General features: G+C 41.9%; 1 protein-coding gene and 1 long non-coding RNA gene across 2 annotated transcripts; one reads left to right on the forward strand and one right to left on the reverse strand.

Annotated features, from left to right (window-relative positions):
• Positions 1-463: 463 nt before the first annotated feature.
• On the forward strand, positions 464-11,769 carry CCDC174 (coiled-coil domain containing 174). The gene is made up of 11 exons (XM_017820620.1): positions 464-537; positions 1,811-1,915; positions 2,814-2,914; positions 3,828-3,886; positions 4,947-5,127; positions 7,041-7,136; positions 7,977-8,113; positions 8,495-8,589; positions 8,798-8,945; positions 9,715-9,849; positions 10,616-11,769. The coding sequence occupies exons 1-11, from the start codon at positions 496-498 to the stop codon at positions 11,629-11,631; spliced, it is 2,115 nt and encodes a 704-aa protein (XP_017676109.1). The 5' UTR covers positions 464-495; the 3' UTR covers positions 11,632-11,769.
• A 3,805-nt stretch (positions 11,770-15,574) lies between these two features.
• LOC108500097 lies at positions 15,575-17,905 on the reverse strand. Its single transcript, XR_001875755.1, has 2 exons — positions 17,816-17,905; positions 15,575-15,749 (listed from the first exon to the last, which is right to left on the reverse strand). It is a non-coding gene; the product is annotated as an uncharacterized LOC108500097 (long non-coding RNA).
• Between the last annotated feature and the right edge of the window lie 669 nt (positions 17,906-18,574).

The raw sequence follows: 18,574 nt of genomic DNA on the forward strand, positions 1-18,574 counted from the left end.
CAGAGCGTCCCTCCAGCAGCTCCAGCCCTGCAGCTGCACAGGGAGGTTTCTGACAGGAGACCTGAAGGGTTTGGCCCGTGCCTGCCAGAAACCCTCATTTCACACCCCTACTGGAAGTCCTTTTTTGGTCCTTCCAGGTCTTCTCTGTCATCTTTACCTCAGTTCTTGAGCAGGCACAGCATCATTCTGTTCCACCACCAAAAACTGTAACGCTCGTTCTTTATCTTATTTGGGAACACAGGGCTTAGTTTACATCCTGCTCGTTCGAGCTACATCCCTTATCTAATTCTCTGGGACTTCTCTAAGAGTGTACTGTCCCTTATTTGGGCATTCCGGGATACCATGAGTAAAATTCCCATGTCTCCTCTCATGCCCTGCCCTGACCTCCCCAACATGGCGGCGGGGGGCGCCCGCCCGCCCTCACCGCCTGTCGCGACAGCGCCGCACGGCCGCCGCGCTTTACGGCAGGGCCGCACGGAAGGCGGCGGGTCCGCCATGGACCGGAGGAAGAAGCCGTTGGACGTGGCCGCGTCCTCGGTGAGTGACGGGCCGGGGAGCGGCGAAATGAGCCCCTTCGCCTCCCCACGCGCGGCTGGGAGGGCGGCCGGCTGTGCTCAGCTGCGGGGCGCCCGTGCGCGGGATGGGCCCGGCCGGCGCAGGCCGTGCGACTCGACCCTGGGGTGCCACCGCTTCCAGGGAAAACAGGGCACTGGGAAAGGGAAATGGTGGTGCTGGTGCAGGTGCTGGTGTTCTGTGCCCTCGCCTTAAGCCCACTGAGATGCACGGTCCTTGCAGCAAACGCTGAATTAAAGGGCTGTTCTGGCGTCCGGTTTCACATCCCGGGTCTGAGATGTTCGGCGTTGGGGTTTGGCCCCCTTTCTTTCCTGACCAGGAGCACACACTGCCCTCCAAACCCGAGTGTGCCCGGGCTGGATTTGCCCTCACTCCTGATGTAAATATAAAATTAGGGCACTTATAAATAGTGGGGAAAAGAGTGATTTTACAACACTACACGTCATTATTCTAGGGACCTGAAAAGTAAGTGCTTTAGTTCTTGGGACAAATATTAATGCCAAAGTCTTCTGCTTTCCTCATTTCATGTACATCTGTGAAATTTGTCTTCTGTAGGACTTGCAGGGAAAGTGACACAATATCCTCTTCCAGACTAGTTTTGTAATTCCAAGATAACATCCCTGCTGATGATGTTTCCTAATAAAAGCTGAGATGGACCTTGGTCATAGATGGCAATGCCACTTATATATTTAGAGAAAAAAACCAAAACAAAACAAACAAACAAACAAACAAAAAGAAAAAAGAAAAAAAATAAAATCTAAAACTATATAGACAGTATATAAAGCAGTGGGAAACAATATATATTTTATGAAAGAAAACTTTTATCAATGCTTTCCCAAGACAGGATTTTATTCACTATCTAGCAGTTAAAAGTTCCCTTTTTGTATTCAGTAATGTTATTTCATTAGTCCTTCTCTATTTGTTTGCCCTCAGGAGGCTGGTAAGATCTGTATGGAATTATGTCTCCCTTATTCTCATGTAGAAAAGAACCGAGGATATCCTTGGGGGTTGTTTTAATCCCTAATCATAATTTACATTCTGTACGTTTGCTGTAAACTTGAGTGGTCTCTGTGATGAGATCAGTGCTTTGAAGTTCCACATAAAAATGCAATCAAAGGCTCATATAACTGTAAATGGCAGATTGTTTTACTAGAAATACAGTTATTTATTGCAGTAACTGATGTATATGCTTGTGATATGTCCTGGTTATTTATTTGTTGTTTTGCTGGTGATGTAGCTGGTAGATCTAAAAGCCGAACTCTTCCGAAAGCAAGAGGAATTCAAGAAAGAAAAGCTATTGAAAGATGCTGGTGTCTTTGCAAAGCCCAGAACTTCTAATAAGGTAGAAATATTTTTCCATTGTTGTTTTTGTCATTCTTTCTCCTTAAAGTAAGGAAGTTAATATTCAAATATAAATAAATAAATGCTTAGAGCTGTGTTACTGGTCAAATATAAAATGTACGTGATGAGATTGTTCTTTAAATTTCATTTTCTGGTGGCATTCTTGTACACAGCAGAAAACTTAATATTGTGCTTATGCCCATCTAAATCACCTGTTAATCTTCATTCCCTAAGGATCCACAGCTTTTGTAACTATAGGAAAAGGTGTTTCTTTCATCTAAGATCTTGTATGGTTCCGAAGGATGGAGGATGAGAGGCTGCCAGAGTCACTGTCCTTGCTAAAAGCTCTGCTGTGTGTTTGTGATGTGTAATAACGAACACACAATTATCTCTCGTGTTTTGCTCTTTACTGCACTCTGTGTTTTACTCATTGTGTAGCTTTCTAGAAGCAGAATGTGCTGTTGCTGCCATATTTCAAACACACACAGCTTTTACAGTGTTACATTGCAAACAGGCCAACTGATGGAGGTAATGGAGAATAGAAACAATCTGTAGCTTTGTTACTATGTTCTTAATTAGCGAGATTGTTAGGGGTTTTTTTTTTAACCTTAACATCTTTGCCAGAATAGATTTTGTCTGGTTTTTGAGTGCCTTTGGGTTTTTTTAGCTTCTCAGCCTGTCCTTCCCTCTGACACCATACTGGAGTCTGTGTTAATTTAGGACATACCTGCTGTATTCCACAGCACAGGTATAGTCTCAAGTAAACATGTTTAAGATGTTATTTACAAAGTCTTTTATGATTGATTTGCAGTGTTTGCATTATGGAGTTGAAATGTTTTTGTAATCATTACCATTTCAGTATTTTCATTTATTTTTTGTTACAAAATGGTTCTCTACAGAAACCAAGCATCTGGACCAAACAAAACACAGGAGTTGCAAATCGAGCCTCAAAAGATGTTGAGCAGAAGACAGAAGAGCAGGACATATTGGATCAATCAAGGTAGCTCTTAGGCTCTGTAAGAAAGGAATGCTTTGTAGAATGTGATTTTCAGTGTTTAGAAAAGCACAAAAAGCAAGTTACACACGTTTTGGGCCAGCAGTTCTCATTAGACCAACCAGTAAGACCAGCATCAATTCCATGCTCTTTACCAGTAATGTACAAACTGCATCCCAGCAGTGTCATGTTCTTGCAGGGATACATGCCCTCACATTATCACAGTTGTCTAAATGTCAGGTTAATACTTTTTTTTTTTAAGTCATCTTTAGAATCACAAGCCAGGACAGCAACACTTTAGAATTCTCTAGCAAAGTGTTTCTTGGAATTAACAGAAAATGGCTCACTTTCTTGCAAGGATTGCCTCATTTTCTAAATGGGTTGGTTGTACAAAAAGATATATGTTGAAAATGCCATTTGTAAGCTATTTGCTGTTCTTCTTTAAGTAGTTCCTTGCTCTTCAAAATTGTCTTCTACAATTCCAGAAACTAGCTACAGTGAAGATTAACTCCACATTATCTCTTTTTTCTTTTTTTTTTCTGTAAAACTGTCTTCCACTATCTCATACCTGCAAATAATAATTTAGGTTCCAGTATTTATCTGACAGACCATGGTAGTTAGATAGAGGTGGAATACTTGTTACATCATGTTCTTGCCTACTTGACAGATAACACTTAAGATTAATTCTGTAACTTCAGTAAAAGTATTTTCAGTATAAACTCTGGAACTGGATAACTGTGTATCTTCAGAAATGCCAGTGAAGGTTCAAAACAAAACCCAGGGATAAGTCAGCTTCTAATAAACATCTCAAGCCCTCCCAGTACTTTCCAGTTCCATTTATCTAAGGCTAAATTGATCACTTTGATCTATGTTTGGAATTGGTGGGATTGCAATGTTAATTTTTTGTTTTCTTTTTCAGGAAGAAGCTAGAAGAGAAAGCAAAGCTGTATGAGAAAATGACAAAAGGCGACTTTCCAGGTGAAGGAAAACCAGTCTAAAATTAGTATTTTGCATGTATATATGTGTGTGTGTGTGTGTGTATATACACAGGTTTTTTTGAGAAGTTCACCCTAAAAGTTGGTATTTCTGACTGTGTGGTGTTTGACAGCAACTACACTATGAATTCACAGCTGGTCTTCATGGGAAATTTTTTCAAGTTGTTTATACGAAGTGATTCACATGTGTTATTCTGCTTTGAAAGCGAGAAAAAATAAATTTGCTAGAGAAAATAAAATAATTACTTTTTGAAGGACTGCCTGACATAGTAAAGCACTAGGGGCTTGTTTGACTCATTCATTAGGTGGGTGGACTATATTCTGGTTTTTTCAGTACAGTATCTTAGAAAAACAAAATTAATTTATTCTCCATTGTGCAGTCTTTGGATTGCATTGCTGATGTTCCGTCCTGCATTCTAATTCTTGGACGTTTATGAAGAGAAGAAGAGCAGGAGGGGAGTCTGACTGGTCCATATATGAATGCCAGTCAAGCAGCTAAGAGAGTTAGCGAATGCTAATCTGTCCCTTTCTTCTCTCACACATTCAGTCCCTTGCAAGAAATAGTTATGAAAACAGAATACAAATCTCCTTGCAATTAATCTCTGTTTTCTTTACTAATGTCCATATTTGTCCACATGACCCCACCACTTTTCTCTACTTTTCTAAAAAGTGCCCTTATGACTGCTCAGCTGCTGCCAAATACCAAATGTTAAGCATCAAAAAAGTATTTGAGCTGTTACATGACAAACCCTTTGCTTCTGAAATAGTTAATGAGCAGAGAATGTTTTGCTGCAGAGAATGCAGCCTTTTCTGTTCTGTGCACAATACCCTAAAACTTCGATTGAGAAATAGATGTTATCACCGTGGAGCCAATTGATAGCTCCGGGTTTGTTTGACACTGAATGAGGTTTAAATATTCCCCAGTAGTGTGGCCAAGGGCATTGCTGGCAGCTGAAAAGCTGATTGTAGCTATTTGGTATTGATTTTGTGCTCAGCTCTGTTCTTTTCGTGGCTGTTCTCTGAGAATCGATTTTCTGCCTTAGATGAAGAAGCCGAGGATTTGTACCTGGTGGATTTCACTCAGAAGATCATAGACAAAAGGCACGAAGTGCAGGAGCTGGGTCAGAGCAAAGCTGCTGGAAAGACTTCAGAAAGAGAGTCAGATGATGAGGAAACTCAACTTGAAGCAGACATTCCACCGCCCGAGGACCCGGAGGAAGAATGGTTGGTGCTACTGACTGGGCTTCTCTGTCCTTGGCTACCTCTTGACAATTGCATGTGAAAATAATATTATTCTCCAGAGTTTGTGAAGCGGCGTCCTTTTTTTTAAATTTTTTTTTGTTTAATACTGCACATTGAGAAGAGGTGGTAACATTCTTTAATTTCTCCTTTAAAGACAGTCCTTCTTGTTACTTTCCTTTCCACACAGGTAACCCTGCAATAGAATCTATGTCCAGGATTTTGAGAAATAGCATTCAGGGATATGTACTATAAGGGAGACATCATAATATCCACTCTTATTTTCTTGCATAGTTTATGGGAGTTCTGATCACAGCGTGGGTACAATTTTACACTTTGATGTGCTGAATTGAAATGTATTTTAGAAAAAGTTGGGGGTTTTATTGTATTCATCTTCCCTTCTTTAATTGTGCTTGACTTACAAAATGAGCAGTTATTTCATTGTAAGACCTCCTCTTAAAGGAGAGAAACCCTGATTGGAATAGGAACATGATTTTCCAGCATTTCTTCCACTTTTTAACTGCAGCACAGCAAATAGTCTCTGACAGTTTTCTGTGTCATTCCAAGTAACCACTAATTTTTCATCCAAGACATAGGAATAATTAAGAAACCAGTCTGACTAAACATTTTCCTTGTCCATTTGTTTGAAATGCTTAAGGAACATGAGATTTCACTTCTGGTAATCAGTTTAAACCAGCAGTAACCAATACAAAACAGCACCACCATTCTTCAATTTATTCGGCCAAGATAAGATTTGCAATGTAATGTCTCAGAATAAACTGGGAGAATGAATCCAGCAGAATTCCAGCAGACAGCTGAGGTGGAAAGGCAGAGAGACCCCTCACCAGCATCATACTCAAATTCAAGATGAAACTACCAATGAGTGGTGGGCTCAAACTGCTTTGTGCTGCCAGCACCATAAAGTATCAGAAAATTAAACTGATACATTTCACTGTTCACACGGTGCTTTGCTATCATTGCCTACATCTCTCGTCAGTGACACATTGGCCATCTCAGTGAGGCCATATCCTAATGAGGATATTTGGGTGTTAGCATAATTAATGCTAATTATTCTGCAGCCATAGTTAAATCTTTACTATAGAAAATGCAGATTTCTTTTCTACTTATGTTTCATTGCAATAAAAACTGAAGGCCACTGAGTATATAGTAAACTGTAGATATCCTTAGAAACTGTGTAACAGGCTTAACTTACTAAAAGTACAGATCTTTAAAAGTTTGGGTTTTGGAACCCAAATTATCAGATGTAGTATCAGTTATTTAGAATGGGATAATTGAGGCAGCTCAATGCAGGATAATAAGTACAGCTCTTATCAGCTTTTTTGACGACTGTAAATGAAGTGTTCAATACTATAAAGAGCTGAATAAGAAGCACAATAGCTTCAAAGGAACATTTTACTTGCATTTTAGTCAGCCTTTGTTATGCCAGTTGAACGCACACTATCAGCCTATTCTGAATGAGCCTTAGACTGATATTTGAAATGTACTGTAACAATTTCATATCCACAAGAAATCGATGCTATGTCATTATTTTCACTATGGGAAGCAAGTACTAGACTGAGTTTCATCTTGTTGTTAAAGTTATGTGACATTGTTACTTTTGAACATCTTTTACACCATTTTATTGCCAAGGCGAACAGGGAGCTCAAAGGAAGATGAGTAAATGCCTGATACAACTGTTGTATGCCCTGTTCACAATGTGTCCTCTTAACCTTGGAGCATGTAAAGTGAAAAGTAGAGGCAGCTGTCACACACAGAGAGAGACTATGAGGTGATGAATACCCTTTGGAAAGTGTTGTTACTTCTACCTTCTGCTTAAGATTTCTGTAAATCTGCAAATAGGAGTTTTGCATCAAATCTCTGTTTTTCTTTCATGACAGGGTTGATTATGTTGATTTCTTGGGCCGATCTAGACGCTGTATGAAGAAGGATTTGCCAAGTCTACTTAAAATGGATCAGGAACTTCAAGGGAAAAGGTGTGGTTTCTCTAATGGAGCTGCATATTCTTCTCAGTATTTAACACACATTGTTTTAATGAGAAGGAAGCAAGGCTGTGCTTTGTCACCCTGTTCTCAATCCATAGTTGTTGATGGTACTGCTTTCTCTAGATTTGCATAGTTTGCAGAGAAAGGTTTTAATAAATTGACTTAGCAATCTCAGATATTTCTTGTATCTTTTAAAATGGGGCCCCTGTATAGAAACTGTATTTTATTATACCTTCCATAAAATGCCAGGGAAGTGATTCCTGGTTCTGTTTAACCTGGAAACTGACAATAGTCTTTTACCAAATTCATCATATTTAAAATTAATTTTTTTGACCTCCATTTGTTTGGTTTTGCTCTTCCATTAAACAGCTGACAGGTCTTCTGTTAAAATTATTTCCATATTGGGTATTAATATTTGGCATGGACCTCTAGGGTAAATGGCTTTTTATTATTTCAAATACCTTTCATTTTCTTATGTTACATCTGAAATGTTTCTCTGTGTGATTGTTAGAATCCCCGCAGATACCAGTAACCATGATTATTTCATCTTCTGTTTTGTGATTTGATAATAATTTCATAAAGCTTCTGAAAAAGGATATAATTTTGTTAGTCTTTATTAACATGTTCTGCCAGTACCTTGTTCTAGAGGTATTTCTGTCCTCATGTACCAGAATCATCAATGTTGTATTACTAAGTGGTGCCTACAATGATCTGTGTTTTGTGAAAGCTGCAATACTGGATCAGACCCAATCATACTTTCACTGTTTGATACTGTAAAACTGTTAAGTTCTGCTCTGTAATCCCTAACTTTTTGTTGTTGTTGTTAATTAGACAAGAACCTGATGGGAATACTCTGTTATCTGAAGATATGAGAAGAGAACTTCAGAGGCAGCAGTGGGAAAAGGAAGAAGAAGAAGCCCTCAGAAAACCCATGGGACCCATACATTATGAGGACATTCGAGAAAATGGTACAGTGCCATACTTTGTATCACTTACCTTTGTATCACCAAAGAGATTAGTTGTAGAGGAAGCAAGGGAAAGTTACTTCCTGTGTCTGTATGAAAAAGAATAGGTATGTGTTATAACTGTTATAATTTACCAGTACTTAAATCTAGATCTGTTTTTCTTCAAATTGTATTTTTCTCAAGTGTATTTCTCAGAGACTCCTCCTCTGTTCTCCTTCAGGAAGCTTCACTTTATGTATCATCTAAAACAAGCCCTTTTTAGCCATCTGTGCAATGTATGTTGTTGGGAGTAATTCCATGCCTGAAAGCAGGGTGCCTGGTGCCTGTAGTTACTGTCTATTACAAACTGAGTACACTTAAATTTATTGGGTTTCTCCTTTTCAGAGGCCAGACAGCTTGGTGTTGGTTACTTCGCCTTTTCTCGGGACCAAGAACTCAGGCATAAACAACGGGCAACGCTGGACATGCTGAGGGAGCAGGTATGAGTGTAAAGAGCAAACTGGGACATGAGGGCAGCCTTCTTTCAGTGGTCACTGTCTTAGATTTGTTCTGTGAGTGTTACACCAGGTGATGCCTGACTTCAAAGATACTAGGCTGCTTTTTTCCTGTTAAACCTGGTACTTGATAAGGATTGCTTTTAGTTGCTTTGTGAAGAGAGATTAATTCACATTTTTCTTTGCTGTTAAGACACTTGATCAGAGAACTAAACGTGAACAGCTAAAAGAGAAGAGAAAGGCAGCTCTAGATGCAAGGCTGTCCAAACTTCGAGCACGGAAGGTTAAAAAGTTAAGGGAAGCAGGATTAGAAGAAGAGGCAGAAAAACTGGAGAATGGAGGTATGAACTGCTGCCTTTTTAAGTTTTTGTTATTTCAACTTGTACTTGATCTATGGATAGGCAGACTCTAATTTAGATTTATGTTTGGACATTTAATATATATTGATATTGTGTGTTCTATATATACAATTAGTGTAACTGTTAGGATAGCGAGAGTTCATGTGTGCATAGATATAAAATCATGCTAGAAATAGATTAATAATGTAGGTAGAAATACAGTAAGTAGATTGTAGCTTTTTTTGATTCCCACCTGACAGCAGGAATTATATGGGTTAATTATGCAGGTTGAGGTTAGAGTTGCTGACATTTTACTAGCTTTTTTTATTAAGAGGAGGTGGAATAAAAAGGAGTAACAAGTTATTTTTTATATCACACAATATACACTATAACAATTTCAATGCAGTCTGTAAATTGGGGATACAGCTGACTGTAGGATTAAGGATGATGAATTTGAATTCTAATCCTATCTCTGCACTGTCTCCCTTATGACACTGGTAGTCAAATTTACTGTCTGTCTCCCACTGTAAAACGTAGCTAATATTTCACTGTGTCAAATTCTATGCCAGTGATTAACTGTGTGTTCTGGAAAGGAAGAACAGTAACATGCCACTGCTCACTGTTACAGTTGTTCAGAAGAATAAGAATGTAAATCGTTTTATCCAGTAAATGAAATGTGGATACCATGCTAACATTCTTATTTTTACCTGTGAGGTTCATATAGATTTTATCCTGTGACTGACAAACCCTGCTGTCTCTTCCTGTAACACAGAGCTGAAAGCTGTTACTGAGGAGCCAGAACCTCCGAGAATTACTGCAGCAAGCAGGAAGGTGGAGGTTGTCATCCAGGAGAGAAGAGATACAAAGCCTGGCGTGCCTTATGTCCGAGAGTGGGATAAAGGCAAAGGTAAGAAAATGTAGATTCAGGAACATCATTGGGAAACAACATGCATGCTGCTACTTTCATTTCTGTTTTGTGACAAAGTATGGTAAGACTGAGAAACAATGAAGTCCTTTCTGCCTTGGTATCAATGACTATCCAGTGTCCAGGGCAGTGACCGACAAGTGCCAGTAGCTGCTATAACATCCTCATAATTTTTACTTCTATATGAGTTATTCCATTTCTGGATGATCCAGACAGGTTGACAGAATGACGAATTTCATAGTTCATAAGATTTACTGTCTTTCAGTGTGCTTTCTTCTTGATGTACTTCTGTGGTTTGTGTTACACGATGGCAGGATGTTTTACACAAACAGGTACAGGATGAGGATAAAAAGTGATGACACATTGTGAGGGGAAACTTTGTGGTTCCATTAAAGCTCCAAACTTTCAGATCCTATCTGTTAAATCCTATTCCTGCCGGACACTGGTTTTTTCCTACCTCTGAGGAATCCTAGTATCTGACACTCAAGCAGCACTGTACTATGCAGTAAATATTACACTCAGAAAGCAGAGGGCAGCTTAATCTAAAATGCAAAGTGAAATATGTGTGGTTCAGTAAAGGAATCTGCACTAGATTCTCGTATTTCCATGTAGTACTAGGTGGAAAAGTAACTTCAGATGGCTTTACACAGTTGTATATACTCTGTTTGCTAATTTGTTTCTCCCCTTTCTGACTGACCTTCAGCCCCTGAAATCTGTGCTAAATCTACCATTTTCCTGTTTCTAACAGAACTGATGTTTGGGCTGTGGGAAAAGAAACAGGAAGAACTTAGAGATGAGCGAGATCCAGAATTTGCACCACCTTCTGATTACTATTTGGGACAAAAGAAAGATGATAACTACCGAAGTCGAAATTTGAACAGTCCTGAAACCTCCTCTGAAAAACTGGAAACAGAGAGGGCACAGAACCAACAGATGCCATCGGTGCAGGGCAGTGGCAGCAGCGCTGGTTCCAACAGCAACGTTCAGGATAAGGCAGCACCAGCAGAGGCCTCTGGCCATGACACTCAGGAGGCATCGTCGTCAGGGGAGGATGACAGCAGTGACGATGAGGACAGGCTGCCCCCAGCACAGGGTTATGGCTACGGTGCCCAAGCTGTGCCGCCACCAATGCGGGCTTATGGCTACGGAGCCCGGGCTGTGCCGCCCTCCATGCCAGCATACGGATACGGCGCTCCCGAGGTGCCTTTTCCAGTGCAGGCTTATGGCTATGGCACGCCAGGGATGGTGCCACCAATGCACGGCTACGGCTACGGAGCTCACGAGGTGCCCTTTTCAATGCAGGCTTATGGCTACGGCACCCAGGATGTGCCACCGGGAATGCAGCCCTGTGGCTGCAGCGCCCAGGATGTGCCGCCAGGAATACACACCTGTGGCTGCAGCGCCCAGGATGTGCCGCCAGGAATACACACCTGTGGCTGCAGCACCCAGGATGTGCCACTGGGAATGCAGACCTGCGGCTGTATCACCCAAGATGTACCACCAGGAGTACACACCTGTGGCAGCAGCACCCAAGATGTGCCGCCAGGAACACAGGTCTGTGATTGCAGCACCCAGGATGTGCCACCAGGAACACACACCTGTGGCAGCAGTGCCCAAGATGTGCCACCAGGAACGCAGGCCAGTGGCTGCAGCACCCAGGATGTGGCACCTCCAGTGCAGACCGACAGCAGTGACGCCCCAAAGCAGGAACCACTTTACCAAAGTTTAGATGATATGCTGTCTTATTACAGACAAGTGACTTGAGCTGAGCAAAAAGATAGGCAAAAACCATGATCTAAAGAACTGAAATAGAATTATCTGCTCAGCAAGAATATTATTTTCCCACATGTGGGAAAAACAAGTTTCTGTAAGTAGATCACAATAAATCTCATGAACACCTAAGCTGTTTTACATCACAGTTGCCCTTTTTCCCTGTTGGTACTTTTTTATTCTTCTCTCTTTACTAAAATTATGTGGGGCTTATGGGAGTACTTATTTAGTTTAGTACAGGTTTAATTTTAACTCTCTGCCATTTACACCTGAATTTAAGGGTATATGAATGACTTTCTTTCAAAAGATCAAACTCTTTCTTTGCTCTGTTGCTCCCCAGCTGGCTTCTGGTTTGGGGGTCCTACAAGTTCAGTGATATCTGTAGAAGCAGTATGGAAATGGCAGGCTGCCAAATATAGAAGGATTTTAGGAAATTTGTTACCTACCTAATCTCCTGCCTTTAGGAAGTGCAGAATATTATCTAGTGAACAGTGGGGGTTCACATGGTTGTAATGGCTTCTGCCTTCCTGAGGTCTGTATGTAGCTCATAATTCTGTGCAGCATATTAGAGTGGAGAGAGGCATTGCAGGAATCGATAAATAATGATGGTTAGGCTAAAAATAAACACTTCACTGAAGCAGAAGCCTTGACACCTGAAATTACTGTCTTTACTGCTTTAGAAAATGCTCTCATAATTCTCCAAGTGCAGTTTTCTTGTATCAGCCATTATATTTATGGCTTTATTTTATGTAATACTTTTTTCCCAAAACCTGTGATATTTGAGTCATTACATATAAAAGCAGATCAACCTCTACCAAACAAACTTTATTTCAGGATCTTAGTAAATGAGAATAATACTTACTTGTCATGTAGAAGATTTTTATTTCTGAAGGTAATTTAGATGCCTCCACTTGTCTTTTAAAATCTCATACAAGGATAAGACCTAGAAAAGCAGGCTAGATTGGGCAATTTTGTAGACTGTTAAATGGCAGTGATAATGTCAAAATAGTGAACAACTGAATGCAACAGTGAACTGGCCAAAGAGACAGAGCTGATGTGCTCTTGTTGTGTAATTCAGCTGGATCTCAGGCTGCTCTGCAAAGTCTGGTGAACAATGACATGTTCAAGGTGACTGAGCAAGCTTAGGAACATGCAGAGCACATTCTCTGTCCTCAAACTCTGATTTAGCCTCAGCTCCTACATCGTGGGCTTTTGCACTGGAATTTGCAGAGCAGGAACAGTACATTACAATTATTTAATTAAGTCTCAGAATCTTATTCTTAAGTAAGAGAATATCACTTTCCCTATTTCGAAGAAAACTAGAATGCAAAATGTCTTACAGAAGGTCACGAAGCAAATCTGTGGCAGAGCAGAAGTTCACATCCAGTTCTCCAGGCTGGCTTACTTACACTAGAGAAGCTTCCTTTTTGAGACCTCACATGAATCAGTATCTGGAAGCCATTCAGAGCAGGGTATGATTTCCTTAGAGCTGAACTAACTCTAAAGAGTGGGAAAAGTCCTATAAAACAGAGCTTGACTTGAAATGATTATGGCAATTGTATCCTTCAAAGGATTTCCCTGCAAAGAATATTTGCATCTATTCTGCTGCTATTTTAATTGACACCCATTTCCTACTGCCTTTTGGACTTTGTTTTTTCTGTGCCCTTCAGACCATTGTCATTTTATGTATATATGTGATTTAGGAGTTATATTGTCTTTGCATTAGTTTAACATTGAGCTGGAGCTGCAGTAAGGAATGAAATGCCATTTATTACATAATATTATGCAAAAAGATACAATCAAACTGTTCCTTTGTTCAGCTTCATTTCCACAGCCTAATATAAAACACAGGAGGACTCTTGGCCAGGAGGGCAGTTGAGTGCCTGCATTAAAGTAAAGCCTATTGAGAACAGCTCTCCCACAGCAGAGATCTGTCACTTTGCCATTTGGTCTTCTTCCCTCTTGTCTTGATTTTTGGCTGAAAGGCTTTTGCATATTGTCTCATGCTGTGGAGCACACATCTCTGTTCACTGTCCTCTACTCAGACCACCTCAAGTTAGCTTGGCTGGGATTGGCAATCTCATTCATTTCATTCAGTACCTCCTGGGGCAAACAATTTCTTATTGATACACTGCCAGGGTTTTATTTCTCTCATAATCTGGCCAGATCTAGAGGATGTTGTCTCCCTGTCTCTCTTCCTTCTCCTTTAAACCATTCCTCCCACGTTACCTACTTTGATACCAGCGGAAAATGGGTGTGCACGTGGGCAGTGTCTATAAGGATGTGCCCTCTTCAGTGTATGACTGATGTAAGTGAAGTACAGCTTCTGCTTTCACTCTGAGCACGCAGAACTGTGAGCACAGTGCCTGTGGTTGTGTTTCATGTGTTGGAACTGAGCTCTGCCCCAAAATGCACCAGTGGTGGCTCTCATTGCCTTCAGCCATTGCACAGAGCCAGGGCAGTCCCTGATCCTTATCTAAGGCACCTTTGTCCTACATCTTTGTGGGAACTTTTTTCTGACACAGAAGTTACCTTTATCCAAAACACACAAATCATTCAAGCGTGAATTCCGGCCTTCACCAGCTCTCTGAGTTGGCAGGACTCAATCTGTTCTCCAGAGCAGTACCTTTAGAGTCAACAACTCTCTTGGTGCCGCCAAAGGCTGGTTTTCACCCCTTTGGAGGGCAGCAGGGACCTGATCCGACCGTGAACTGCTGGCACTAGAGCTGAGGCTGCTACAACGGGTGGCACCGCCGGGCAGCGGGGGCACTGTAGGGACACTGTGGGGGCACTGAGGGCACTCTGAGGGCACTGTGGGGGCACTGAGGGCACTGTGGGGACACTGAGGGCACTGTAGGGACACTGTGGGGGCACTGAGGGCACTCCGAGGGCCGCCCCAGAAGCTCCGGCGGCGGGAAGCGGGCGGCGGGAAGCGCTGCGCGTGCGCAGCCGCACCCCTGCGATGGAGGCCCCGCGCCCCCGCAGTTCCCGCGGCCGCCGCGCGGGGGCGGCAGAGCCCGGGCGCGCTGAGGGACCCCCGGGCGCGGCCCCGCCCGGTCCCGCCCCCAGCCCTCTAAAAATGTCTTTTTTAACAAGGAAACCCTCTTAGTTGCACCTCGTGCGCTGACGACCAAGACCTGCGCTCTCTTCCTTATGAGCCCAGAATGCGTACGAGCCCAGATTTCCCATGTAGCTCCCCCCGGTGCAGCCCGAGTGCCTCCCTGTCCACAGAAGCCATTCCTTCCCTGCAGCCATCACCCACCCCTCCTGACAGCAGGAGCAGTCTCCGTCCCACTCTTACTATTCAGTAAGAAAGGCTCTGCATTAATTCTACCCCTCCCGTTAACTCCTTCCTTGGGATCATCATACTCTTCCTTGAGGTTTCCACACCCAGTGTACTGCCACAGCTCTGCATTTTAAAAGTAAAGTTACAGTCTCATAAGGACTGTTCCCCTCCCTTCTCCCCCCACTCAAGGCATTCCATGAGTGTAAAGGAGCTGTGATGACAATATGCAGAAATTCGGGAAAACATGGTGTAGTGACTATTTGTAGGACAAAGGCAAGTGTACGTCCAGGAGGCACTGGGACTATAGGGCACTGCAATGTTGTTAAGTAAGAACACGGAACGGACTGTTGTTTTGGAGACTGACAGACCCTAAGGTGCTGACAAGTTTTCTTTAGAGAAAACTTGCAGCTCTTACAAGAGCACACATCTCAAACAACTGCAGCTAAACCTAAAGCTCCAGATTAAAATTCTGCAGATTTTAACACTCAGACCCTGTCTACCATTGTCAAAAGAGGGCAGAAATTGAAATTTATTCTCGCAAATGACTACCAACCCCAGCAGATGCACTCAGGGTGCACAAGGTCACATTTCATTTCCAGTATAAAACAGTAAAGCCATTTTTAAACAAAACCGAGATGTAAAGAGAAAGTATCACATCTTAACAAAAAGTATTTATTCAGACTAAACAAAATGTACAATGTTCCCAAAATGACAGTGAGTTTTCATGACTCTCTGAAGTCTGCAAATCCATTGAGTAACTCGATCACTTCTTACCCTGCAGTTTAATCAAACTACTTTTTGCCAGACTTCTTTATTCCACCACTGGCTGCCAAAAGAAACAACACAGCTGGTTAGATGACTGTGACACAGTTCAGCTACAAATTCAGTTCCTCATAAAGTCGATTCCCCCCTTGGGCGTCTGTACAGCCCAGATCCCCACTGGTTTTCATCTCACACACTTTACTCTGACTGACTTACTTAGCATTAGAAACTAAGTTTCTCCTGCAAGCAAATATGCCCCATGAATCTACAACAGAACTAAATATTTCAAGAGTTACTTTGTTCCTCCATTGTTAATATTTATTTCTTATACAGCAGGAGCATAGTCTGGTCAAATCAAATTCAAGGCTAAGGAAATAAATGCATCATTATCCCTATAGCAACCAAAGCCAAAAGTTGGGATCAAAGCTCTACAGAAGCAGGTACTGGAATGATGAGAATTCTAGTTCTCTGGAATTATGTTCCTTGCAGTCCTATTATTGAAGACACTACAGCAGGGTGAAAGAACACCACGTACTGACACAGCAACAAGTGTGGCATTTTTTGTAAATGCTGTTTTTCACCCCATGTGTTAGGTACAACCAGTGGGAAGGGAACAGCAAGGCTGCACCAAGACAGGCTGCAAGGCCCGAGGGTCAACAACAGTCTCTGCAGTGCACCATGATTCCAGCAGCATTGCCTTGCTGAGGCTCTTGGGAACAGACTGAGCCTGCTACAGTAACATAGCAATCATTACCTGCTTTGGCAGGCATCAGACAAGGACCACAAGACTGACATTCAGCCTAGAAAAAGGCAGAGTAATAATGGCAGGAAAGAACTATGAAGATCTATGAGTTGAAGCGACTTACGCAGAACGAGTTTAGGATGGTAAGGACAGAACAGAGGCTCAAGGAATTCTTTTGCATCACTCTGTAACACCAAAGACATTCTGAGTCCCACACCCACACATTTTTTGTACAGGGATAAATCAGAGGAGCGAGATCAATCTGAGATAAATAAACAAGAACCATCCCAAGTCAGTGGGATTGGATGGCACTTCCTCCAACAGCACCAACAAGTTCTAACGAGAAAATGCAGAACTGCTGGCTAAGATTTGAAACATCAGTACAGCCACAATGTCAGAGGACTCACTGACTGCCAGCAAAGCTCCCAGATACTGAATAGGTTCTGTAAAGAACTGGGTAACTACAGATGCAGTCTGACCTTGATCTGTTAGAAGATAAGAGAGTCTGGAACAAAGCAAAGGGATAAACAGTGTTGTGAAAGTTAAAAAGGACTTCTGTAAAGAGTAAATCCTTCCTCAGTGACCTGCTGGAACTCTGAGGTTATAATTAGGTGTATGGATAAAGTGAATCGATATCATCATAATTACATTTTCACACAGCATCCAACAAGATTCCATAGCAAAGGCTGTTAGTGAAACTATGGGACTATTGGAAAGGTCTTTCTGGGACCTTTCAAGACTGAAAGTTTGCTGAAGAATAGGAAGCCAAGTGTGGAGTTGAATAGTCTGTGAGTGCAGACTCACATTAACAGTCTCCTGCTGTCACTGAGACAGAGACCAGGTTCAGTGGGCCACCAAGATGCACCCTGTGAACTCTCCTCTGTGACACCACATCCTTTACAGTCTAAAGGCAAAAAGGTTGAAGCCAGACTGATTTCCAGCCATCTTTTTTTTTTTTTCTGCCATGAATCTCCTGCTATAGAAGAAATTCATCCTCTCAGAGGACAAGCACTGGATTTGTTAAACCTGGGACACTGTGGCAAAGCCTACATATAATACACCTGGAAAGAAAAGGCTGGTATGCTAAAACGAGAGTAGGAGCGTCTCTGCACATCCCACCAGAACAGGTCAGCATGCCAAACACAGTGTTTTACCTGCTAAACCAGAACCTGCATCAGGAATTTGGGGGTAAAATTGCACAGCCAAAGAAAAGAAAGAAAAATAAATAGCCTCTATTTGTTACATATAATCTGTACCTGCCATCAACTTGCTGGTCTATGTCAAATAACCCAGAGGTACCTGCCTTTTCATGTTTGTCAAGAAAAAACATTACATTTTTGAAGTCAGCAAGTCCTCCATCTCTCCTGTCAGGATGGCACCTCACTTACCCAGAGGCCCTTTTCCAGCAGCTTTTGCTTTCATCTCCTCAAGTTTCTTTTGCTCCTCCTTCTGCTTTTGTTTGAATGCCAGATCAGCAGCATTTGTTAACATCTCTTCCCCCCACCCAAAATTGAAGAACAACTGACAAGCACTGAGAAACAAATCTAATGCTCAGCAGTGACCAACACCTGACTGGACCGAGGCAGGATGGCTGAATGCTGCTAAATGTGCAAAACTTCGCAGAACTATCACCAAGGTTTTTGCTGTACCACAACACAATGGCTAAACTTGAACTCTGTATGTTTGGTCTTTCTGGAATTATTTCCCCTGGCATAACCTTGTTCTGAGATTATGATCCCTCTGAATGACAAATGTTTGCACTAACACCATTCACTAACGTGCCATCAGCGGCACGTGCAGCCTGGTGCACAACAAAACTTGGGATTACATAGGATGTAAGTAAAAAGGTTGCTTTTACCTAAAAAAGCATTAATTTCAAATAAATCCTCTCACACATATGTCACTTTTTGCTGGGTTCAATATATTTGTATCAGTTCCAAGAAATCTGTTGAGACTTCTGGCAAAATGTACAGGCAAGCCAGTGTTGAGCATCCCTATAGGAATAGCCTCTGGAATTCAGGACAGCTCAGACATACTGTGTCCCTCAAACACACATTCTTAACAGATATCAAGACTGAAAGGGAACACAGTTTTTTTTCTTGGCCTTCAGGACTTTGGGTAACGAAACTGAGGACCTTGACAAATGA

The sequence above is a fragment of the Lepidothrix coronata genome, unplaced genomic scaffold (assembly GCF_001604755.1).
Source record: "Lepidothrix coronata isolate B3197 unplaced genomic scaffold, Lepidothrix_coronata-1.0 Scaffold84, whole genome shotgun sequence".
In the NCBI taxonomy this organism is placed as follows: Eukaryota; Metazoa; Chordata; class Aves; order Passeriformes; family Pipridae; genus Lepidothrix; species Lepidothrix coronata.

Excerpts from the sequence above, each read along its gene's own strand:
- CCDC174 (XM_017820620.1), top strand. The coding sequence starts at position 496 with ATGGACCGGAGGAAGAAGCCGTTGGACGTGGCCGCGTCCTCG. Across the intron at positions 5,128-7,040 it reads GAGGACCCGGAGGAAGAATG|GGTTGATTATGTTGATTTCT; the intron begins GTTGGTGCTACT and ends CTTTCATGACAG. Across the intron at positions 9,850-10,615 it reads AGAGTGGGATAAAGGCAAAG|AACTGATGTTTGGGCTGTGG; the intron begins GTAAGAAAATGT and ends TGTTTCTAACAG.